A 26,211-nucleotide genomic window follows, 5' to 3' on the forward strand; every position below is an offset into this window, starting at 1 on the left:
GAACAAAAATCATTATAGAGGGATATATCCGCAGTATGTAGGTGAAAACTATGGAGTTTAATAAGTAACAATATCAAATTTAGGCTCCATCACAATATTTCTTTAGACTGAAGATTTAATAGCAATCTGACTTGTTAACAGCTAATTAATAAGTAATTTATTTTAAACAAAATGATTTTAGTTGATTTACAGCTGCCTGCAGTCTCCCCATTACATTTTGTATGTAACAGCAAAACTTATATTTCCAAATTTTGAAAAAATATTCTGCATAAAAATCCCTTGAAAGGTTATTCTATTCAAAATATTATTTTCTACTTTCAGTTCTGTTGACTGACTTGTAAATGTCAAATCAGTGATTATGTGCAAACACTGTACATCTTACCATTGTTAAAGACATGTCTACAAAAAGTACAAAAGATTATATGATTTATACAATCAAAATCAAGGCCAAAGTAGCTTATAATGAAAAAAAAACTATCACCATCAAAAACAATAAGTGCAATATCAGTGGTTGGGTGGGGGGAAACTAGTATCTGCAGCCATGATTCCAACATGGTAATTTCCCAATCTCAGTCATGCCATCAGGGGTTGATGCCTACAGGAAGTTAAACAGAGGCCACCGCAAGCTGCTATCACTCACGTCCTGATAGCCAGATCAAGCCAGCATTGGCAGAAGCCTGGGAGCAAGCCACCTACATGTTTCCTGGATGTGGAATGGAGTATAAAAATCTAAAGGAAGAATATTAAATGTCTAAAAGGAGTACTAAAAAGAAAAATCCAAGGAACACTTTTTGCTAATACATCATCACACATTTGCAGTTAACATCACATCTATGGGAAAGGGCATTCTGTCCATCAAGAAAAGAAATTCTCTGTCTACCCTTGTTGATCCTTCTCAATTTTATTCTGGTATCCTTGTGTTACATGCTCACTGACCAAAGTGAATAGCTTGCTTACTTCCAATTCATCCATAATTATTATTATTTCAAAAGGCACCTTCAACAAAGTTCTATTATTCAAACTATATTTCAGGACTTTGTCCCCAAGGCATAGTAATAATCTTGGTCATTGGCTCAATTGACATTTTGAATATAATTAGATTAGATTACTTACAGTGTGGAAACAGGCCCTTCAGCCCAACAAGCCCACACTGACCCTCCGAAGAGCAACCCACCCAGATACATTCCCCCACATCTAACATTACGGGCAATTTAGCATGGCCCATTCACCTAACCTGCACATTTTTGGACTGTGGGAGGAAACCGGAGCACCCGGAGGAAACCCACACAGACACGGGGAGAATGTGCAAACTCCAGACAGTTGCCTGAGGTGGGAATTGAACCCAGGTCTCTGGCGCTGTGAGGCAGCAGTGCTAACCACTGTGCCGCCCAAATGTTTGGGTTAAGGCAGCCAAACCATAACTTCAATTAGTTAAATTAGTCAAATGGTCCTGAATAGATCTCATTACTTTTCAGACTAACATGCTCTGATTTGCAACCAATGTCATTTGAATGAAGACCAGCATCTGGTTTGTGAATGTGAATAATTGCCTCACACCAACCAATTTAGTACTTAATTTGATTAATAATCATGTGAATCATTTTAGGGTGGTCTTCGACAAAAACATTTCCATATTATGCACAATGACTGCTACCTGTGCCGTGATGCAGTATTACATTTATTCACATTAACCTTATATCAGCAAGTGCCTTATATTTAAGTCTCTCTAAAGATAATACTTATCTTATTTCTACTCAATTTATAAAGAGATCTAGGTGCTGCTAAAAAATGTCATGCAATTCACACCTTGTCCTAATATTGTAAATAGTAAGGGTTCTGGTCACATTTTCTCTTGAGTTCTTTTCATTGTTTTGGATTTTGCAGTAGGAGTAATGGGAAGACCTAACAGAGGCCATATAGCACAATGGTCGTGACCCTACCTCTCCAGGTTCAACAAAAGCTCCAAGTTCATATGCCCACCAGAGCCTGTTGGCCACACAAAATACATTCATGAAGCAGTCGAATGGGCTGATAATCAACCAGTGATTCCTTCCACTACTTTGGGCCATTGTTCCCCAAAACGATAATAAGTGGGTGCATTATGATATAGTAAAAGAAATCAAGCAGGCACTTTTCATTGGCTTGGATTTTGTGGTAGGAATAACAGTAAGACTACGAACCCTTACTATTGTTGAGTGAAATTGGACAGCAACTTTCAATGTCCAAACTTGCAGCTGTTGTCCAATTTATCATGCTTCCACCATAAGCTTTGCTACAAATGTGCCAGAGTTATGGCTTGTCCATTTAAGTATAAATTAATTTGAACATTTTAAATCTTCATTAATAACAAACAATTTCACTACTACTGGAAACGAAAGTCTGGAGTCTTATTCCTTCAATTTTGAACTATTGTTTGAGATTTATAGATTTTTGCTTTTTAATTCTTATCTTTCTTTCAATCAATCTTTCATTCTCTATTTAACTTTTTTTTGTTTAAACATTAAATTATCTAAACTTACACTTTCTGGTTTTGACTGTGCATGCCTTGATTTGCATCTTTCAATCTGCTGGACTGAAGAGACATGCTGTTGCTTGCTCTGTTCACAAGTCCCAGATCCTTTGCAGAAGGGGGCCGTGCTGTTTCAGACTCCAGGTGACTGTAAATTGCCATGCAAAATCCCACAAAACTCCTATGGGTATCTAAAAGCACAATGAATGGCAAACACCATTCTTTAGTGCTAAGCAAAATACATTCAATCTGCCTCATGTGTGTTCAGGCTGGTTTTCAAAACACTGAGACAACTCTATCTTTACTAGCCTACTATATCTTGCTTAAAACTTAAATCAAGAATAATATCAAACATCTGAAAATTCAAGTGAATTCCTTCTACCTGGATTACCTTGCTCCACTAACTTAATTTCTGCATATTTGTATGCCCCGGTCTATTACTTCTAAACCTACTTGGTTACTCCCTCTAACCTTGGAATGTACTTTAAAACATTCATTGGTATGAATAAAATGCCCAAAAGTTTAGTTAATATTATGGATGTGTGAAGTGATCCACTAGATTCATGTCTTCATTTTTGTTAACATCAGAATTACATTTGCCATCAATCCAAAGCTCAACTACTTCTCCAATGTTTAAAGAGTATCAAAAATATCAAATGCAGCATCATAACTTCTTGTTTTAATTTTTTTAAAGATTCTATGGTGCAATCAATATCCCATGAAAGAGCTTCACTATCCTTTGCATACACTACAGTTTTTGTTATTCTCTCCTGGGATGTGGGTGTCACTGGCATGCCAGCCATTAATGTCACATTGCTAATTGTCCTTGAGAATTTGGTAGCGAGCTGCCTTGTTGAACTGCAGCAATCCATGTGCATCATTTCTAACGATAGAGATTTGTCTAGCTCTCCTCTCAGAATTGGCACAAACAATTCATTGAGTCTGCCACAAACTGCAGAATCTGTAAATACATTATCATTCAACAGTTCTGCTTGTGCCTTAACTTTCTATTTACTACTTAGATCTTCAGTCACCAGTACTCCAATCCTTTCTATTGCTCTTAAAGTGTATAGCTTCCCCATTTGCAATATCCTCGAAAATATTATTTTGCATTGTTACTCAAGCATGATCTCCAAATTAATATTTTGTAAAGTTTTTTCCTAACTGCCAATGTCCTGTTTTACTTGTTATTGTTTATGTTCTTAGCATAAGAAAAAATGTTTAGGTCCCAATTTCCCCAAGTACATGAATCCAACAGGAAGAGAAACATATTACTGCTAAACAGGAACTACAGTAAAAAAATTCCTACTATAAACTTGTGGGAAGAAAACACATCTCAAGTAGTTGTCATTTTGTAATCGCATTCCAGAATTTAAGGTGTCTATTCAAAGTACTGTCATAAAAGGGATTTTTTTTTTTAAACACTAATTTTTCTTTCGTCATCCATGGGATGTGGGTGTCACTGGCAAGGTCAGAGGTTGCAGCTATCTCTAAATGCAGCTGAGAGGGTAGTAGTGAGCTACCTTTAGTGATGCATCTATACCAAAGGTGCTGAGACAGGAATTGTTCCAGATTCTGGTGAGGGAATGCATGTGGGCAACTTGCAGGCGGTGGTGCTCCTGTGTGTCCGCAGCCCTTTGTCTTCTTGGTGGCAGAAGTCACAGGTTTTGATTGTATTTTTCACAGTGTCTTGACATTTTTACATGAACGGAAATGGGATTCTACATATTTTATGAAATGTCAATATCATAAACCTTTAAAATGAAACAGAATTAGCTTCAAAAACCTGCTTGTAATACTCAGAAGCTCTGGCTGCTGTTATTCTTCTGGTGCAACCAATTCCTTATCTAGTCTGCATGTTAATTCCGAAGAGTTCAATTTTACAAATCAATTTAGCATACAGTATCTTGTCAAATGGTTTCTGAAATTCAAATATACTAGGTCAACTGGGCTACTTTCAACCATCAACCACCTTGAAATGTTCAATGATGCTGGTGTAACATGAATATTTTGCTCAACACAAACAGTTCCATATTAGACTCCCAAAGAAATTGACTGATAGAGTTCAAATTAGATCAGTTTACGATTTGTATAGTAACCAGAGGCTGAATAAGTTAACATAATCAAGCTGAATTGTATTCAAGTCAAATCCCTTAAAGCAAAAAGGTCAATTTTGTACACCTCCACATATCACTATATTGTGCCTCTTATTATACAGTTCTCAACAAAATATAAATTACATTCTGTAGCATAACAACAAAAAACACTTTTCTGTTAAAAATTTATGATTAAATATCCTAGGAGAGAAAAGTGAAATCACGGCCTGACTAGAGAGTTCATTGATTGTTGTAAACCTGACTATTAATCCTATATAAAATCAAAAAGTTAAAAAAAAATTCTGGGTGGTACAGTAGGTTAGCAATTATGCTTTCACGTTTAAAAGGTTGCATTCAATTCTCCTGTTCTGACATTAAGGATGAAGGTTGCCTCTCACTACTGGGCTTACTAAGCCTGAAGTTCCTTAGTGATATGGGCACAGAATGGCCAGGAGGGAAAATGAAAGAAATATTGCACAGACATTTTTTTGGGATGAATGTGTATTGTTTGGTCAAAAAATATGCCGACTTACAGATCCTTATGTACATTTTAAATAACTTTACTCCAAGTTTGGAGGAAAAAAATATTTTTAAATGATTTCATCAGCTAGAGGTTTTACTCAATAGTTGTCCTGAAACTATATACTTGCTCACTTAAGACTAACTTTGTTTAAAATAAATTAGACAAGTTATGAAGTCTTCATGAAATTCAGTACACAAGGTTCATTATTTGTGTCCTTATTGTTCTGCAAATTTTACATAATGACAGAGACAAATAAGCATGTGCTAACACTCTACAATTCATTAGAAGAGCAATTAAGCTCAAAAATATAAAAAAGGATGAAAGAAATGCACCAAAACAATAAGACACAAGGAGAGAAGAAATAAAAGAAAAGCATATTGTATTCTCAAGCACTTACAAGATTGAACATAATGTGCCTTAATCTAAACTTTCAAAGGAGTCCTCAGTTTTTGGAAGCAATAACAAACTTTGTGGATAGGGCGATCACATAGATTTCAACAACTAGACTAATTTTTCACGTAGTGCAAAATTGTAAAAGGGTAGGTGAGGTGTTTCTCAAGTGAATTTAAAAACAAAACGACTGAAACAGATACGGTGGATTATTTGTCATCTATGGAATTAGATCAGCAAGGAAGCAAGTAATTAATGGGATGTCCTATAGATCAGTATTGAAGTCACTGCTTTTTTTTGTATCTAATTGACTTGGGAGTAAAGAATGAAAACAAAACAAAACAAAAAGTCCAAACTTGCTCAATAACAACCTAAAAGAGACCAACAGTCCACAAGCTGGTTAAGTGCATAAGGTCCTAGATTGAGAAACTGGGCTGATAGATGGTAGTCATTTAGAATGCATAAAGTCAAAACCTATATTTTGAGAAATTATGAAGTGGCAATACAAGTTATACAACATTATTCTACAAGTCACGACGCAGAAGAGGGCTTAGAACATATTCATGAATTCAACAGGTGAGACATAAAGACAGAAATAGGATCTTGGGCTGTGTGGCCAAAAGAATACAGCACAAAACACCAGCAATGATTCCAAGTTTGAAGTATCCTGGCTCAGCCATATCTTTCACCATAAAAGCTGTATACACTGAGCAATATAATTAAATACAAAATCCCTGATGGTGGGCTGAAGGGTCAATTCTTGTACTGTATTGTTCTACATTCACAAAGACATTGGAGTGGGTGTAATTAAACAGATAGTTGAGAGGATACATCTAGATGCTCAGGATAGATTATGGTGGGAGGGTTAGTTGGCTGTATGTTTACTCTAAGAATAGCATGTATGTAGCACAACAAGAGGGAACTAGGACTTGAGCATTTAGGATCTCAGTCAGACTCTTGCTCACCAATCCATGTATTCTGTTATTCTTAACATAAGCAGCCATGAACTCAGGCAAAGAAAAGAAAAACATTGTCCATCAAAAGCCCACAGTTGAGACAGAAGCTCCAACATACAAAAAGACCAAAATAACTTCACAGCAGACAGAGAGAAGGACACCGGAGGCGATCAGACTGCAAATTAATTCTTGGGGGAAGGGACCATAGAAGGTAGGGGACCTTTGTCAGCCAGGGTAACCAGGGAAGTACCACAATGCAGTAAAATATAAGACCAGTTACACAGATAAGGTATGCATGGGCAAAACTGCTGCAGAGTACATGGATCAGTGGCCAGATATGGTAAATGTGGGAGAGGTTGTGTTAGGATGATGAGCTCCAAAGACAAATCAACAAAACATTCAGGACATGAAAATGGGAAAAAAATATAAGCTTGCAGCCGGGAAAACAACAACTATTCAGCTGTACAGCAGGTATTAGATGATTGCAGAGTACAGCTATACTTCGAGATAGCAATTAAATGGAAACAGAAGGTCTGCTGGCAGAAAACATGGGAAGGAACACAGTGTCACCACAGTCATTACAAAATCCCATCTGCTCATTCAGCCCATCCAGATGGGATGTCAGAGTTGCAGCATCAACGCTGAAAATTAAAACAGACTAAGGGATACAAGAGATCCATTGGATGATTTCAGGTACACAGAAACATCAGATTATTTCGACCTTTCAGATGAATTCAGCACATTGACATCATGGGCAAGATAGGAAAAAGACTTTATTTGGATTAATAAAGTCCTTTTTTTCAGTTTCTGCAGCACAACTGGCCATCATATTTGGCAGAAGCAGGAGAAAGGAGGACTGAGAAACCGTGACCAGCAACTAATAGAACAAGAGAAAAGAAGATGCAGACAGTTATCAGTATAAAGAAGTCAGTGAGAGAGAAAGAGTATTTTTGTGCGTGTGTTTTTGTGTGTGTGAGTGTATGAGTGTTGTGAGTGAGTGAGTGAGTGAGAGAGAGAGAGACAGTCAACAGATTCATAAGGAATGGGTGACAAAGCAAGGTTGCAACTTCTGAAACAGCGGAAGAGAGTAGGGACAGTAGCTCCATAAAGAGAAGAGTGGACTTGTGCGAGAAGGGCAGTACAGAGAGATAAAAGGCAGAGTGCTCCTTCAAACAAATGCAATGTCACTAGAAAACAAGAACATGACTGGTGAGAATTTGTGTCTCTTTTTATTGGCCAGGTGGTTTAATTCAAAAGACTTTTCTGCAGAGAAAGTGCATAATTAAAAACATTTCTTAATATATTTAATATCCAATTTAATTAATTAAATAAAGATGGTTAGGCAGGCGATGTTTTGCAGCTGTAGTATGTGTAAGCCAGTGGGCACCACTGTGACCACCTCCACAGCAAGTCTTTGAAGAATGTCACTTCAGAGTTAATGAGCTGGAGTTCAAACCTTGGACACTGACACATCAGGGAGTGGGAGAGAAACCTGGACATGTTACAGGAGGCAGTCACACTACTTAGTTAATTATATCAAATGTGGTCCATGGTCAGGAACAGGAAGATATAGTTGTGAACAGGCCAGTAATGGGGCTCCACAATATAGCTTTGGAGGGACCTCAGCCATTGCCTTTGTCCAATAGGTCTGAAGTTCTTACTCCCACTATAGGTAATGGCACAGGCTGCCACTCAAGTTCAGGAAAAAAGAAAAATGTTGTAGTAATAATAATAATAATAATAATAATAATAATAATAATAATAATAATAGTAGTAGTAGTAAAGCATAGCATAGTTAAAGATGAAGAAAAATACTTAAGCAAAAATGAAAAGAGATTATGATTTAAAATAGAGAAAGACTTTTGAAAGCTGCAGCACAGAGATATGGGGGTCATTGCATATGTATCACAAAATGCACTCAAGTTCAGCAGGTAATAGAGAAAGTAAATGGATTGTCAATCTTTATTTCAAAGAGAATACAGCATGGAGAGGTTTTGCTAAAACTGTACTATAAAAATATACACTAGTCAAATGAACAGTTTTGTTCTCCTTACCTAAGGAAAGATATACTGGTAGTGGAGGCAGTCCAGAGAAGGTTGATCCGAGGTATGGAGGGATTTTCTTATGGAGACAGGTTAGACGGTCGGGCTTGTACACACCAAAATTAAAAAGAACGAGAGGAGACCTTATTTGAAATTTAAAAGATTCTTAGGGAGCTTGACATAGTAGATGCAGAGGTTATTTCCCCTTTCAGGAGAGTCTAAGATCTGACAGCATTATTTCAAAATAAGGGTTGCCCATTTAAAACGAAGTTGAAGAATTTCTTCTCTAGGAGAGTAGTTCGTTACCAAAGAGGGATGCAGAGACTGGGTTCACGACATCTACTTAGGGCTGGAGAGAAATTTGAAATGGGAGAGGACATACCTATGTAAATCACAACAATTGGATAAGGCCAGGAAAGAGTGTCTGCTGAAGGATTAAGAGTAGTTTGGGGCTAAATTAAACAGCAGAGCCATGAAGGTAATAACAGTGAATTACTACCTAAGCCATTTCCAAATTGGCTTCAGGTAAATAAGATGAGAGGGGTAAATGTGTGTTTTAAGGACTGATATGGGAAAAACCTCCTTCCAGTTTAGGTGCACTGGCACCAGTACTGGGGAAAGAAAACTGTTGCTGGGATGGGAAGTGGAAAAAAAACAATGATAAATGTGACAGCAGAGGTCAGGGTAATGAGGTGAACAATAATCAAAAGGTGAGACAGGAAAGGACAGAAAATATAAGAAGGGTGCAGGAAAAATTAGGGCAATAATAAGTAATAAGTGTAAAATTTCAAAGGTTAACATTTTCTATGTGAATACACGCAACATTTGTAACAAGATGGATGAATTAATGATATGAATAAAAATAAATGATGGGACTTTAAACTTATTATGGAGATGTTGTTGCAGGGTGACCAAAATTGGGAACTCAATATTCAAGAGTATTGGGAACTGTTGAATTGGGAACTCAATATTCAGAATAGGCAAAAAGAACCCAAAATACAGAAATGTTACAGATGAAGCAGACCTTAGAAAAGTTTAAAACCAAGCATCAAATGTACCTTGAACACAAAAATTAAGTAAGATTCGAAAAGATTCTAAATACTTACCCAAAGAAGACTGCTAAATGAAAGGCCCAGGAAAACAGTGCTATCCTGCCTCAGAGGTTGACAAGAGACAATTTCATATTTTCTGCAGTTACTTGGTCGGATCACAAAAGAGAAAGACAACCTCTAATTTTTGCACTCCAACTTAAGTAAGTATTGACAGTTCTGACGCATAGTAAAGACAGAGAGTGAAGGGCCACAACTGCTTCAAGAACATGAGTTAGCAGTTCATAAGGAAGTGATTATTGGAAAAAACAGAACTCAACTATAAGAAAAGCTTACAGAAAATTTCCACAAATCTTGTGCAGAAACAGCCAATATCACAATTAAGAGATTACGAGAAAATCAGCTTCACTGAAATATTTTCTATATAAATAACAAATTAGTACTAACTTATTTTTCTTTTATTATACATTATTGGAGGTAAAATACCATAAAAATAGCAGTTTTCAGCTATTAAAGCTCTTTTGGCTTAAATCATTATTTAAAACACTGTAGAAATGTTATAATTTATTTTTAAGTTGTCTATTATTAGAAATGTGGCACTGCATTTTTCTTTAAATCAGAAGGCACTGTGGACAGACTATACAAAATTTAATTTCCAATAACTAAACACAAAAGCCACATTGTAAATTGTTACTTACAGGATATCATTAAGAAATCCTCAGATGCATCCTTTCCTTCCACTCGGGCTTCAATAGGTGGGTCAGAAACAGTCTCGTGATTTTGAACTACTAAATCATGGTTTTGAATCACAGTCTCTGAAACAGCATCTACTTCCATAACCTCTTCTGAGACCATTCCAGGTGAGAGAACATCTGTTACTGAATCCTGAACCACATGCTCAAAATGCTCCTCATCCTGTACTGATACAAGGTCTGACACGAGCACTTGATCTGGAACACCAACAGTCTCAGTTATAAGATCAGAAGCTAGAACATGGTCAGGAACTGAACTGGTGTTCAAGTCTTCTTCCATAGTAACATTCGTCTCTAGTACTGAATCTGAGACAATCACTCCTTCTGTAACAACGTCATTTTCAGCTATAATATCTGGACCTTGTACAACTTCATGAATATTAGTTGTGAGACCATGTCCTAGTGTAACTTCTTCTTCAGTGACATCAGAGACCAGCACTGCATCAGGTACAGATACAACAATGTGATCACCATCAACATGGGCAGCGCCAGCCATTCCAGTCACTGTAATACAAACAATAGATTATTATTGTGCCATTTAATAACATTTCTATTAATTGAAATAATTCTGATTATATTTCTTCTGAGGCCAAGTTGCATGAGACATAGTGCATATACATCTTATACCCACAAATACACACATGCACTGAATCATGATCATATATAGTTGCTGAAAAGCCAAAGCAGAGAGCTGGTTAAATTCAACAGAACAGCGTAATTTAAGTTACTGACTAGACAATTCACCTGCAATTATATGCACAAATTAATTCTCTCACCTGCCTAAGTAAAATAGTAGCTGATACGCCCAAATTGGCTAAAATTTAATTGACCACATATCCATATTCTTTCTGTTCATGACATGCAATAGCCTAGTAATGTTATTTCACTTTGTATTAAATTTGTGAAATTGTCAGGTTAGGACTCTACCTGATTGTAGGTTCAAGTTGGTGAAATAGCCCCAAATTTGTTACTTTAGAATCTTCCTTTAAATCTCTACTTAAATAAACCAGTAAATAATACTGTGATCTTTTGTTAACAATTATTGAATAATACTACATAAAACTAACTTTACTAATTTGTAGTGCAAAGAGTTAACTACTTACTAAAGTCTTGCATGATCATAGTATGAGATACTTTGGACTCCTGTGAATGTAACTCAAGTCCTCCCCCTCCTTGGTCCATAATGTAGTTTTCATCAGTATCTAAACAGGAAATATAATATTTAGCTTCTAAACCAAGTAATCATTTTAAAAGGTTTTCATGAACAGAAATAGAGAATTCAAGTAAATACCTTCTTAAGTAACAAATATGTTCCATTATGGCTGTCATAGCAATTCTTGATCCACAGATTAGAAGAAAGTGACCAATACCAAAGAACTTCTAGTACATGCACTATTTAACTCCGAGCACAAGTTCATAAAAGGTCATTCAACAGTGTGTCTGTTTCTTTGGTAAGGCTTTCCACTTAATCTCAATCTCTTTCTCAATAACCCTATTAATGATTTCCCTTCAAGTATGTGTCAAATTCTCTTTTGAATGCCACTATTAAGTCTGCATTCACCAACCTTCCAACAGCATACTTGCTGTGTAAACAAACAAAGTTTTCTAATTTCACCACCACTCTTTTATCAATCACTTCACATCCACGCTGACCAACTGTTTGTCACAAAAAGCATCCCATTCCTTATTCCAACTATCAAAACCTTTCATGTTTTGAACATTTCTATAAAGGAGATCAACCACAACATCTCCAGCAAGTCTCCATGTCCTGTGACTGATGTTCTGCCCTCTGCTATAAAAATCTACTTTTTTTGGAATGGTATTCTCAGGTTCAAATACAACTTTCAGGATTTTAACCAAATACTTTTGATTTGGTACCTCCAAACTAAAATTCCTTACTCGAAGCTAACCTATTTATCCACAGTCCTAAATTATCTCATGTCTTCTGGAGCAAGTGTTTTACACATTTAGCTCCTGTCACGTATTCTGCAAAACTGAAATCAAAAGTACTTTCTTCAAGCTATGAGTGTTTTCTCTAAACCAGAAAAAAAATTTGCAGATCCTTCAACTGATGTCTAGTGTAGAACGGTTTGCTCTGATCACTTGTAAAACTCACCCAATGAAAAAAAATGGCCTGTGACACTCCAGGAAGTCTATCCCGCATACTGTGTTCTAAAACTGAAATAAAAACTAAATTACCACAGAAACAGGAAATATTAGAAGCTAATCATTAAACTCCTTCATAGACATAGACAAAAGCCCACCTGCTAGTTCAAAATCTAAAATGTAAAATCATATTTAAAATATAAATAAATTTCACACCTTATATCACAGAAATTAAAAGAAATTAATCTTTTTTTTAAAAAATTAACACAAAACCAATTATAAAATGTCAGACAAGAAAAGGCTTGCAGGTCCATTTTCCCTGTAAAATACAATTGTGAGGCTTCATATTTCATGAACATTCACTTTACCCTCAAGATGCTATATGATCTTTACAGAAACTAGCAACAGATTAAAAATTCCCAGCCAATTTGAGGGATGGGGCTGAAGATAGTGTTCTAATTTAAACATTAAGGTGGTTATGCAAGCTTTGAGCATCAAGTAATTTTATCAATTCAACAATTTGAATAATCTCATTGGAAGATGTCCCATGGCAATTCAGAAGCATAAATGAGACTAAAATGGATATTTAAAAAAAAGGAGACATTAGAAGGGGTAGATCTTTTTAAAAAAGGATTTTAAGGGAAAGGCAGCCTACTTTGCATGAAGGAGGTTGATGAATGCTATCGATGGTTGTGTCCATTAGAAAATACATGGTCACCAATGGCAGAACAATGTGACAGGATTGGGATTCTAAGTGGAGACATAGGACTGGAGGAAGTTCCAGAAACAAGGACAGATAGGACTGTAACAAGATCTGGACACAGGGATGAGAATCAACAAACAAGGGTGATAGCTGAGCAGGCCTCCAATGAACTCACTGGAATAATCATATCTGGAATAATCATGTCTGGAAGTAAGAAAAGATTGGATCAGGGTAACAGAAGGCCTACAAGAGGGACAGGAACAGGTGATATTATGCAAGGGGAATTTTAAAAATGTCTTTGTGATATAGAGTATATGGAATCAGCAGGTGAACGCGATTTAATGGGACACTTCAGTTGAGAACGTTCTAATTTAGTCTGAGACAGAGGTTAGGGAAGAGGACAAAATAGATGTCAAGGACAGAGTTTGTGAATCTGAAAATAAGGTCTTAAATATTCTGAAGACTAAACTAGAGGAAACCATGATTCATGCAAGACCAGATATCTGATAGCAGTGGCAAGGGATCAGTGAGAAGTAGAGGTGGATGTTATCAGCATTCATAATTAAAAGCAGAAAATTCTGCATTCACTCATTAACATAGTTGGTGTTCCAGTTCTGTAGCCTATCATATGGGGGCTCATCCCATATTTATAATTATGCCACTAAAGAGCAACATTTAGTGGAGGACAGCCAACCACAGATCTCTGGATGTATCAGTAAGTCAGTGTAAACACATTGGTCACTTACAGCAACTCCTGTTTCTACAAGATAAGGTGACATGAACCGGCAAAATCACTAATTTGACAAAAGGCAGGCAGGCAGGCACTGGGAGAGAATGGTGTGCTCTTGTGTCAAGGCTGCAGAATGTTTGAAGACTATTAATGTCCCATTGCCATAGTCAAAATACATAACGTGTGCTGTAACAGAGGTGCAAATCTTATCAGAATATCTCGTACATTGAGTTCTAGAAGGGCAAGGCACGGGTTCAAAATGTATTCAAAATGTGGAGGTGCTGGTGTTTGACTGGGGTGGACAAAGTTGAAAATAAAAGCTTTCACAGTACTGCCCCACTAGCTACCTGATGAAGGAGCAGCACTCTGAAAGCTTGTGTTTTCAAATAAATCTGTTGGACTATAACCTGGTGTCATGTGAAATGTATTCAAGTACTTTGGAAAGTGCATGAAGTAGGAGATGGGTAATGTAAGAGTTTGGTAAAAGGTTGTTAACCTGAAACACGAATTATATTTCTCCACTAATGCTGCATGATTTGAGTATTTCCAACATCAATCAAGAAACATCAGAAAAACTGCAGTACCAAATCAGCATGGTCTATGTATACCATTTTTACTTGTACTCAACAATGCTTAATGCATAAGGCAATGGTGGAGGAAGAACATTCACAGAGCCTTATTTCATGGACTCAATCAGGATCGTAAAAAAGCAGCAGAGTCATCAGTTATATACCTCCTGATTAAACGTCTCCCTATTTCCCCCACTGTCAATGGGGAAGAACATTCAATTCCACTTGCAGTCTCCATGAAAGTTAATCATATAATCATAGAGATGTGCAGCACAAATTTAGACCCTTCAGTCCAACTTGTACATGCCGACTCGATATCCTCAATTAATCTAGTTCCATTTGCTAGCATTTGGCCATATCACTCTCAACCCTTCATATTCATATACCCATCCAGATGCCTTTTCAATGTTGTAATTATATCAGCTTCTTACCATTTCATCTGGCAGCTTATTCCATACAAGCACCACCCTCTGCATAAAAGAGTTTCCCCTTAGGTTCCTCTTAAATCCGCTACAAATCAATTAGACTGAATGAGAGCAAAATTATTTCCTCATAATGGAAATCAGTGAACCAGTTTTTCTGACAATATAATAACTTGATACTAACTTTGCCAAAAAAAAACCTGAAACCTGCCTTTGATCCAATTATTTTTTAAGAGAAACTGCTTTCAAAATCCTTAGCGTCACAGTGAGATTTAAACTAATTGTTTAGATGTGGTGTGATGGAAAGTTGTCCTTTAGATCATTAGACCACTAGTAGCCACTAGGGTACCATATTTGTTTCTCAGGCAAAACAAACCCGTGGATGATCTTAAAAGTTTCTCTCTCATGATGCACCATATTTAAAATAACTTGTGTCTGTAAGTGATTCTGAAGAATATTTGATGCCCCTTTCACTTTTTTACAAAGCATTTTGAAAATTCATGGTGTCTTTAAAGCCCAGAGTAGTCCAGCAGCAATATATTGAATAACTATGACTTCGTAAAGCTGACTAGTTACAAACAAAAAAGAAATCAATAACTGTTTGGTCCATGAAAATAAAAAAACACTAACTATTTCTTCCTTTGCAGCAGTGCATGTACAGTATTCTGGTCAAGTAACAGAATCACAGAATTATTACAGTATAGGAGGCCATTTAGCCCATCATGCCTGTACTGGCTCTATTATCAAATATCAGACTCCTGCCTTTCCTCCATATCCCTGCACACCATTGCTGTTTTAAAAAAATCCCATGCCCTACAGAATGCCTCAATTCATATGTCTCCATTACAGTTCTCAACATTGCATTCCATGCTCTGACAACTTACGTGTAAAAGATTTTTATGTCCTCACTCTCGTTTCATTTGCACATCACTTTAAATCTTTGCCCTCACCTTCTTGATTCTCCTACAAATGAAAAAAAAAGTTTCATTTGTACTGAGTACAGCCTGCTCATGATTCTGAAAATCTCAATCAATCTTGTCCACGCTAGCCCCTTCTTCCTACGGAGGACAGATCCAAATTCTTCATTGTATCCCCAGTTGAAATTTCGCAAACCTGAAACCATTCTAGTAAATCACTGCTGCACCCTCTCTAATCAACAGGCATCTTTCCAATAACATGGTGTCTACAATGTACATAATACTCCCGCTGAGATCTAACAAGTGTCTTGTCCAGGTTCAACATCACCTACTTGGTCTTGTACTTCATAACCCTATTAATAAAGCAGAGAAGACTCTATGCTTTATTTATTGCTCTCTCCACCTGTACTGCCATCTTTAATGTTCTGTGCACATTATACAACCAGATCCCTTTGCCCCTGCACCCCCTTTTAGAATTGAACCTCCTGTTTTATATTATCTGTCAGTGCTCTTTCAACCAAAATACATAGCCTCACACTGCTCTGTATTGAACCTCATCTGCTTACTATCTGTCCAGTCCACCAACTTTTTAATGTCTTTTTGGAGTTCCACATTATCATCCTCCCAGTTTACAATTCTTCCAAGTTTGGTATGATCAGCAAACTTGGAAACAGTCCCCTGCACACCAAGATCCAGATTATTAATATATAATTATCAGGAAAAGCAAAGGTACCATTACTGCCCCGGGAAGCTCCACTACAAAGCTTTCTCCAGCCTGAAAAATATCCATTGACCATTATTCTGTTCCCTGTCACTCTGCCAATTTTGTATCCAAAAATGCATACTTCAATAATACAGTTCATTGTTGTGGCATGAATGAATTTCTATTTGTCATGCCATTCCACAATGACTATATAAAAGGATTCAAAAGGAGTCTTTTTGTCCAAGATTATAAACCATATCTGACGAAAGTGCAATATGGATATCATTGAAAGACCAACATTATTGCTCACCCTAACTGCCCTCGAACTGAGTGTGAACTAAAACTTTAACAAGGTATCTGCTTAAAATGAACATCAGCATCAAACTTTTATGAAAAAGTAGGATTATTTAGATTCTAGATACATTTGGAAAATTATGGTTGTATGCTTTCAATATCCTGCAAATCAGCAAAGAATGAATTATTTCATGAAACAAAGTCACTCAGAGTGAAATAGTCAAGTACTGGACTATGAAGTACAGGCTAATACACTGAGGACATGGGATCAAATCAAACCATGGCAGCTGATGCAATTTAAATTTTAAAAAAGAAAATGAAAGTTATGGTGATAAAATTATTATTGAATCAAATGGGTTTTTCCAATCAATGCCCTTTAACAAAGGAAATCTGCCATTCGTATGCCACATGACTCCAGACTCACAGTAATGCGCAGCATAGTAAGCCAAATGCTGGCCTCATCAGTGGGTGTCCCACAGCCCAGGAAAGAGTAAAGATGTGTTAGTCTAATATATATTATAAATTGCTGAGAAAAAGCACATTTTGAACTTCTGTGTATTGTAGAAATGGCACATAACAAAAACGAAGTTTAAATTGCATGCTGTTGCAATACCAAATAATGTTTTCAAGAGAATCTAGGTCATATGGCGAGTGTAATACCTGTACAGAAAAAGCTAACTTATCTCTTGAAACAGAAAATGATATCCATCTTCATAAAACAGGGGAATTGTTACAGGAAGTGTATTGTTTTCAAAAAACTGACGATATTATAAATAATTTAGGAAAACACAAATTAATCAGGGAAAACTGAACTGGATTGTTTAGCAAAGCTACATCGAACTAAGCTAACTGACTTTTTGAAGCAGTAACACCGAATTTTGATGAGGGTACTAGATTTTTAAAAAAATTAATTCAGGGGACGCAGGCTTCACCAGTTGACAACATTTACTGCCCAGCATTGGCTGCTCTTGAGAAGATGATGGTGAGCCACCTTCTTGAACTGCTGCAGTTCACAATGCTGTTGAGGAGGATCTTCCAGGATTTGGATCCAACAGCAAAAAAAACAGTAATAAATTTCCAACTCAGCATGGTGGGAGGTTTGGAAGCAATCTTGGTGTTCCCACATATAGACTGCTCTTATCTTTCTAAATGGTGTTAATTGTGATTTTGGAAGATGTTGTCTCAGAAATCTTGATGAATTTTTGTAGATGATATACACTTTGTTGCTGTGAATGTTGCTGCTGTCTGTGAACGTGGTGCCAGTTAAGTAAGATGGTTTATCTTGGATGGTGTCAAGCTTCTTCAGTGTGGTTGGACCTGCAGGAATCAGGCAAGGTATATTCCATTAAATTTCTGACTTGTGCCTGTAGACGTAGCACAGACGTGTGGAAGTCAGCAGAGAGCTACTCACTGCCTGATTTGTAAACCCTGCCCAGCTCTTGCATCTACTATATTTATATGTCTAGACCAGTTCAGCTTATGAACAATGATAACCTCCAGGATGTTACAGTGGAGAATTAAGCAATAGAGATGCCATTTAATGTTAAGAGATGATGGTTAGATTCTTTGTTGGAGATGACCATTGCCTGGCACTTGTGTGGCACAAATGGTACTTGTCATTTGACAGCCCAAATCTGGACACTGTCCTGGTCTTGCTGCATCTAGGCATGGACTGCTTTAGTAAGTAGAATTGGGAATGGTGCTGCACAACATGCAGTGAACACCTCACTCATGCTATAATGGAAGGAAGGATATTGATGAAACAGTGGAAGATTATTTGGTTTAGGAGGCCACTTCAGCAGTTCTTGCAGAGATGTCCTGGAGTTGAGATATCTGACCTCTCACTACCAGAGCTTCCCTTTTGCTAAGAATGACTCCAACCAGTGGAGAGATTTTCCCGATTCCCATTTACTCTAGCATTACCAGCACTTTTCAATGCCCCATTCATTCAAATGTAGCCTTGACATCCGAGCAATCATACGCACCTCCCCTCCTGAACTTGGCTCAGCCCTAGCAGTTACTGCTAATAGTCAAACAAGTGCGGCTTGATCACACTGTTAATAACCCTTTCCATCACTGTTTTGATGATGGGTTGTAATTGGCCAATTTGAATTTCTTCTGCTTTTCATTTATAGCTCATATCAGAGCACAGCAATTTTCCACAGTCCAACGTTGTTACTATATGGATTGGCTTGACTAGGTGTGTGGCAAGTTCTAAATCATGGGTTTTCAGTAATAATGTGGGAACATTGTCAGGGCCCATAGTGTTTGCAGTATCAACAGCCATTTTTTGATATCACATGGAGTGAATTCATTTAGTTGAAGTGTAACCTCAACGATGCTGTGGACATTAAAAGCAGACCAAGACAGAGATTAGTCATCCACTCTGCACTTCAGGCTGAAGATTGTTGCAAATCCTTTATCCTTATTTTTGCACTGATATACTGGGCTTTCTCATTATTAATCTGTCAGTTATGGAATCACTTAGCCCAATTTTTCACTTTCTGCATATGCTTACTTTGGCATACAAAGTAAGTAGCTTCAATTAAATACCTCATTTTTAGGTATGCCTGGTACTGCTCCCGACATGCTCTCCTGCACTCTTCATTGAGCTAGGCTTGAATTCTGGTTGGTAATAGGCTTCATCACCATGAAATGTAGACTGTGTCATAGAAATAGAACCTTCAGTCCAACCAGTCCATACTGACGAAAATCCCAAACTAAATTAGTCCCACTTATTTGCACTTGGCCCATGTTCCTCTAAATCTTTCCTATTCATGTACCTGCCCAAATGTCTTTTAAATGTTGTAATTGTACCCACATCCACCACTTCCTCTGGGAGTTAATTCCACTCATGAACCACTGTGTAAAAAAATTTGCCTCTCATGTCCTCCTTACATCTTTCTCCTCTCACCCTAAAAATTTGCCCCTTAGTCTTGAAATCCTTCACCTGAGGGAAAAGGCACCTACCATTCACCCTATCTATACCCTTCGTGATTTTATGAATCTCTGCAAGGTCATCTATCAATCTCACACGCTCCAGTAAAATATAAACCCAGCTTATCCAACCTCTCCTTATAATTCAAGCCCTCTAACAACCTGGTCAATCTCTTCTGAACCCTTTCCATCTTTCCTCTAACAGGGAGACCAAAACTGGACACTGCACAACCTCAACATAATATCCCAACTCCTGGACTCAAAAAGTATTGGAGTATAATTCTGCCGTAGATGATGACCCACAGTGTCTCATGGATACCCAGTTTGGGGGAGTTTCGACATATTAATTCCCTATAGTGTGGAGACAGGCCCTTCAGCCCAACAAGGAGAAAGTGAGGACTGCAGATGCTGGAGATCAGAGCTGAAAATGTGTTGCTGAAAAAGCGCAGCAGGTCAGGCAGCATCCAAGGAACAGGAGAATCGACGTTTCGGGCATCATTCCTGAAGAAGGGCTGATGCCCGAAACGTCGATTCTCCTGTTCCTTGGATGCTGCCTGACCTGCTGCGCTTTTCCAGCAACACATTTTCAGCTTCAGCCCAACAAGTCAACACCGACACTCTGAAGAGTAACCTACCCAGTCCCATTTCCCTCTGACTAATGCACCTAACGCTACGGGCAATTTAGCATGGCCAATTCACCTGACCTGTACATCTTTGGACTGTGAGAGGAAACCAGAGCGCACAAAGGAAACCCACTCAGACACGGGGAGAACATGCAAACTCCACACAGACAGTAGCCATAGGCTGGAATCGAACCTGGGACCCTTGGTGTTGTGAGACAGCGGTGCTAACCACTGAGTCACCGTGCCGTTTTGAAATCTTTCCCATTTAATACAGTGGTTGTGCCACACAACAGCCTGGAGGGTATACTCAATGTGAACATGTTTACAACATCTCCATAAACGATTGTGCAGAGGTCACTCCTAATGATATTGTCATTGATGGATATATCTGCAGCAGGCAGGGTAGTGAGGATGGGGTAAGATAATGTTTTTCCCTGTTGTTGGTTCCTTCACAACGTTCCACAGACCTAGTATAGCAGCTATGTCCCATAGGTCTAGATTAATTATTAACGAAGCTGTTGAGTGACAGACGCTGAAGAATAAATTCTGTGCCCTTGCCTCCATACTTCCTCTCAGTGTGTGTGTGTCTGTGTGTGTACTTTGAATATGGGTCCCAAGCAAGAACACCACTGTGCCATTACTTCCCAATAGGGAAGACAGTAAGGCTTTTGACATAATCCCACATGACAGACTGAATACCAAGTTAAACCTTTGTGAGATTGAGGGGAAAGTGGCAAGTTGGAATGAAAATTGGTTCAGTGATAGAAAGCTAATGGTGCATGATGGTTTTAGCCATGGGAAGGTTGTTTCAGGGAACACAGCAGGAACTCAGTACTAGGTCCCTTGCTTTTCAAGTGATATCGAGTCATAGAGATGTACAGCATGGAAACAGACCCTTCGGTCCAACCCGTCCATGCCGACCAGATATCCCAACCCAATTTAGTCCCACCTGCCAGCACCCGGCCCATATCCCTCCAAACCCTTCCTATTCATATATCCATCCAAATGCCTCTTAAATGTTGCAATTGTACCAGCCTCCACCACATCCTCCGGCAGCTCATTCCATACATGTACCATCCTCTGCGTGAAAACGTTGCCCCTTAGGTGTCTTTTCCCCTCTCACCCTCAACCTATGCCCTCTCGTTCTGGGAAAAGACTTTGCCCATTTACTCTATCCATGCCCCTCATAATTTTGTAAACCTCTACAAGGTCACCCCTCAGCCTCCGATGTCCAGGGAAAACAGCCCCAGCCTGTTCAGCCTCTCCCTGTAGCTCAGATCCTCCAACCCTGGCAACATCCTTGTAAATCTTTTCTGAACCCTTTCAAGTTTCACAACATCTTTCTGATAGGAAGGAGACCAGAACTGCACACAATATTCCAGCAGTGGCCTAACCAACGTCCTGTACAGCTGCAACATGACCTTCCAACTCCTGTACTCAATACTCTGACCAATAAAGGAAAGCAGACCAAACTCCTTTTTCACTATCCTATCTACCTGCAACTCCACTTTCAAGAAGCTATGAACCTGCACTCCAAGGTCTCTTTGTTCAGCAACACTCTCTAGGACCTTACCATTAAGTGTATAAGTCCTGTTAAGATTTGCTTTCCCAAAATGCAGCACCTCGCACTTATCATAATTAAACTCCATCTGCCACTTCTCAGCTTATTGGCCCATCTGGTCCAGATCCAGTTGTAATCTGAGGTAACCCTCTTCGCTGACCACTACACCTCCAATTTTGGTGTCATCTGCAAACTTACGAACTGTACCGCTTATGCTCGCATCCAAATCATTTATATAAATGAGAAAAAGTAGAGGACCCAGCACCGATCCTTGTGGCACTCCACTGGTCACAGGCCTCCAGTCTGAAAAACAACCCCCCACCACGGCCCTCTGTCTTCTACCTTTGAGCCAGTTCTGTAACCAAATGGCTAGTTCTCCCTGTATTCCATATAGATCACATCTACTGCTCTGCCCTCATCAATTCTCTTTGTTACTTCTTCAAAAAAACTCAATCAAGTTTGTCAGACATGATTTCCCAAGCACAAAGCCATGTTGACTATCTCTAATCAGTCCTTGCCTTTCCAAATAAATGTACATCCTGTCTCTCAGGATTCCCTCCAATAACTTGCCTACCACTGAGGTCAGGTTTTGAGGGGCCCCATTCTCTCCCTAGTTACCCTTTTGCCCTTAATATATTTGTAAAAACCCTTTGGATTCTCCTTAATTCGATTTGCCAAAGCTATCTTATGTCCCCTTTTGCCCTCCTGACTTCCCTCTTAAGTATACTCCTACTTCCTTTATACTCTAAGAATTCACACGATTTATATTGTCTATATCTGACATCTGCTTCCTTCTTTGTCTTAACCAAACCCCCAATTTCTTGCAGCATTCCCTATGCCTACCAGCCTTTCCTTTCACCCTGACAGGAATATACTTTCTCTGGATTCTCGTTATCTCATTTCTGAAGGCTTCCCATTTTCCAGCCGTCCCTTTATCTGCGAACATCTGCCTCCAATCAGCTTTCGAAAGTTCTTGCTTAATACTGTCAAAATTGGCCTTTCTCCAATTTAGAATTTCAACTTTTAGATCTGGTCTATCCTTTTCCATCATTATTTTAAATCTAATGAAATTATGGTCGCTGGCCCCAAAGTGCTCCCCCACTGACACCTCAGTCACCTGCCCTGCCTTATTTCCCAAGAGTAGGTCAAGTTTTGCACCTTCTCTAGTCGGTACATCCACATACTGAATCAGAAAATTGTCTTGTATGCACTTAACAAATTCCTCTCCATCTTAACCTTTAACACTATGGCAGTCCCAGTCTACGTTTGGAAAGTTAAAATCCCCTACCAAAACCACCCTATTATTCTTACAGATAGCTGAGATCTCCTTACAAGTTTGTTTCTCAATTGCCCTCTGACTATTAGGGGGTCCATAATACAATCCCAATAAGGTAATCATCCCTTTCTTATTTCTCAGTTCCAACTAAATAACTTCCCTGGATGTATTTCCGGGAATATCCTCCCTCAACACAGCTGTAATGCTATCCCTGATCAAAAATGACACTCCCCCTCCTCTCTTGCCTCTCTTTCTCTCCTTCCTGTAGCATTTGTGCCCTGGAACATTAAGCTGCCACTCCTGCCCACCCCTGAGCCATGTTTCTGTAATTGTTAGGATATCCCAGTCCCATATTCCTAACCATGCCCTGAGTTCATCTGCCTTCCCTGTTAGGCCCCTTGCATTGAAATAAATGCAGTTTAATTTATTAGTCCTATCTTGTCCCTGCCTGTTTGACTCAATTCTGCTCTCAACTGTTCCAGTCTCAGATTGATCTCTTTCCTCACGATCTCCCTGGATCCCCCCCACCCCACTAGTTTAAATCCTCTCGAGCATATATTAAGAGGTATGTAGATTATACTAGTGATACATAAAAAAGAAAGTTGAAGACTGCAAGAAAACATCAACAGGGTTCAAGAGTTTGAAAATAGCAAATGGAATTCTAATTCAACGTAGTGTAATGTAATGCATTTGGGAAAAACAAACAAGGGAAGGGGATTATACAATAAACAAGAGGATATGAGCAACGTAGGAGAACAGAGAGACCTTGAAGTACATGTCCAAAGATCCTGGCATGTGGCAAGGTAGATAAGATGGTCAAAACACTTATGGAATAGGAACACATAATGGTATTAGGTTATTCAACAATCAAATGTATTTTAAAAATTGGCATTTGCAGAGTCTTTTTCATAACTGAAAAGACATCTCAAAATGATTTACAGTCAATGAAATAGTTTTGAGACATGTTCATTGTGTCCATGGCAATTTATTTGCATGGTGGGTGTGGCCAATCTGCAGCTGAATTCATTATATCTACTTTTGCCCCATATCCTTTGACATCATTGTTAGATTTTTGTTAACCTATCTTGGTTTCAAAATTTGCAATTAACTAGCATCAATTACCACTTGTGAAACTATCTAAATATGCATCACCATTATTTGAAGAATTTCCTAACTTCACTACTGAAAGGCATGGCTTAAATCTACATTCTGTTCTCTTTAAATTTTCAATCAAATCACTCCTTAAACCTTCTAAATCCCAGGGAATGCGACCATAGTCTATGTAATCCTACTTCACAATTTAACCTTTGGAATTCAAATACGATTCTGATAAATCTACATTGCACTCCCTCCAAGCCACATCTTACTTAAGCTTTGATACCTGAAACTGCTTTCAGTATTCAGTTGTAGGCTTTATTTGGCTTGTTTTTTTTGTTAGCCGTGAAACAAATGATGAAAAAGAGGAGGCTGTGCAACATTAAGGAAGCTATAACTTTAATATTGCTTGCAACTCTGGTTACCATATTGTACAAAGGATAAGAGCACAGTAGAGATTACAGGGAAACTTGAGGATGTACATACAGGTTACGCATTGAATAAGATCATGGTTGACCTGACTGTAGCCTCATCCCATTTTTCTGGTCAGTTATGAGATTAGAGAAACATCAAGGAGAAAATGTTACTTACCCTCAGAGTTTGGGTCTTGAACTTATTGCCAGAAAAAGGCAAAATCCTCATTGTATTGAAAAAATACATGGGTATTTTTACTTGAACTGCCACAGCTCCAGACCAAGAGCTGCTAAATGGAATTAAGCTCAATCACTCGAGTGGCTCCCTTCCTCTCTGTGTCTGTCTATGCTTCTACAGTTTACCAGTGATGTATGTAATTAGCTGTTATAATTTTAGAATGTGGTTAGCAATAACTTGTCTTTTTTTTGATGTCGAGGAACCGGTGTTGGACTGGGTTGGACAAAGTTAAAAATCACACAACACCAGGTTATAGTCCAACAGGTTTATTTGGAAGCACTAGCTTTCAAACTGCTGCTCCCTCATCAGGTAGGACAGGATCATAAGACACAGAATTTATAGCAAAAGGTTACAGTGTCATGCAACTGAAATGATATATTGAACAAATCTAGATTGCTGTTAAGTCTTTTATCTTTTAGAATGGGTTGCAGGTTTGGTTCATTAACATGTAAATCCCAGAACTTCTTTTAAGTCACATTCTCGACATAACTTAAGGTTTTTTTAAAAAGGTGAAGGGCTTTAGCCCGAAATGTTGGTTTTCCTGCTCCTCGGTTGCTGCCTGACCTGCTGTGCTTTTCCAGCACCACACCCTTGACTGACACCTCAGCACAGACAATGCATTAAAGGTGTGAGGTTAGAGTCTGTCTGTATACCAATCTTAGAGTCATAGTCATAGACACGTACAGCATGGAAACAGATCCTTCGGTCCAACTTGTCCTTGCCGACCAGAAATCCTAAATTAATCTACTCCTGTTTGCCAGCATTTGGCCCATACCCCTCTAAACATTTCCTATTCATATACCCATCCAGATGTCTGTTGAGTCAGACTGGTTCTATTTCCTAAGTAGGAATTTATAAAATATTACATGGACTGACTGCCTGTGGGTGGTGTGCATTTCGAGCAAAATAAAATGTATCTGCAAATTCAAATTCACCCCATAGACTTACATGTATGTGTTCTTTTGAGGGAGAGAGAAAATGGGAGTTTGTGCAAATGTGTGTGTGAGTGTGTGACTGCATGTGTGCACGCTTGATAAAGTGTGAGTGTGTGTGAGTGAGAGAGAGAGAGAGTGAGTGTGTGTGGTGTGATGGAGTATAGAGGTGGCAGATGGAGTTCAACGTGGATAAATGCGAGGTGATGCATTTTGGAAGGTTGAATTTGAAAGCTGAGTAAGGATTAGGGATTAAGGATAGGATTAAGGATAGGATTCTTGGGGTGCAGGTACATAGGTCCCTTAAAATGGCCACCCAAGTGAACAGGGTTGTTAAGAAAGCATATGGTGTTTTGGCTTTCATTAACAGGGGTA

At 38.4% G+C, this 26,211-nt stretch overlaps 1 protein-coding gene across 7 annotated transcripts in view; it reads right to left on the reverse strand.

Annotated features, from left to right (window-relative positions):
• znf711 (zinc finger protein 711) overlaps positions 1–26,211 on the reverse strand; it is a 63,233-nt gene that overhangs the window by 17,585 nt on the left and 19,437 nt on the right. For 3 of the 7 annotated variants that reach the window (XM_072594926.1, XM_072594920.1, XM_072594925.1), the window contains exons 2-3: positions 11,421–11,519; positions 10,264–10,821 (exon numbers count right to left, since the gene is read on the reverse strand). In XM_072594926.1, coding sequence (XP_072451027.1) covers positions 10,264–10,821; positions 11,421–11,499 — 637 coding nt within the window. In that variant the 5' untranslated portion in view covers positions 11,500–11,519. Of the gene's footprint in view, positions 1–10,263; positions 10,822–11,420; positions 11,520–12,433; positions 12,508–15,731; positions 15,811–26,211 lie in introns of all 7 variants that reach the window. The other 4 variants (XM_072594922.1, XM_072594921.1, XM_072594923.1 and 1 more) reach the window with 4 other exon arrangements.

The sequence above is a fragment of the Chiloscyllium punctatum genome, chromosome 25 (genome assembly GCF_047496795.1).
Source record: "Chiloscyllium punctatum isolate Juve2018m chromosome 25, sChiPun1.3, whole genome shotgun sequence".
Classification (NCBI taxonomy): Eukaryota; Metazoa; Chordata; class Chondrichthyes; order Orectolobiformes; family Hemiscylliidae; genus Chiloscyllium; species Chiloscyllium punctatum.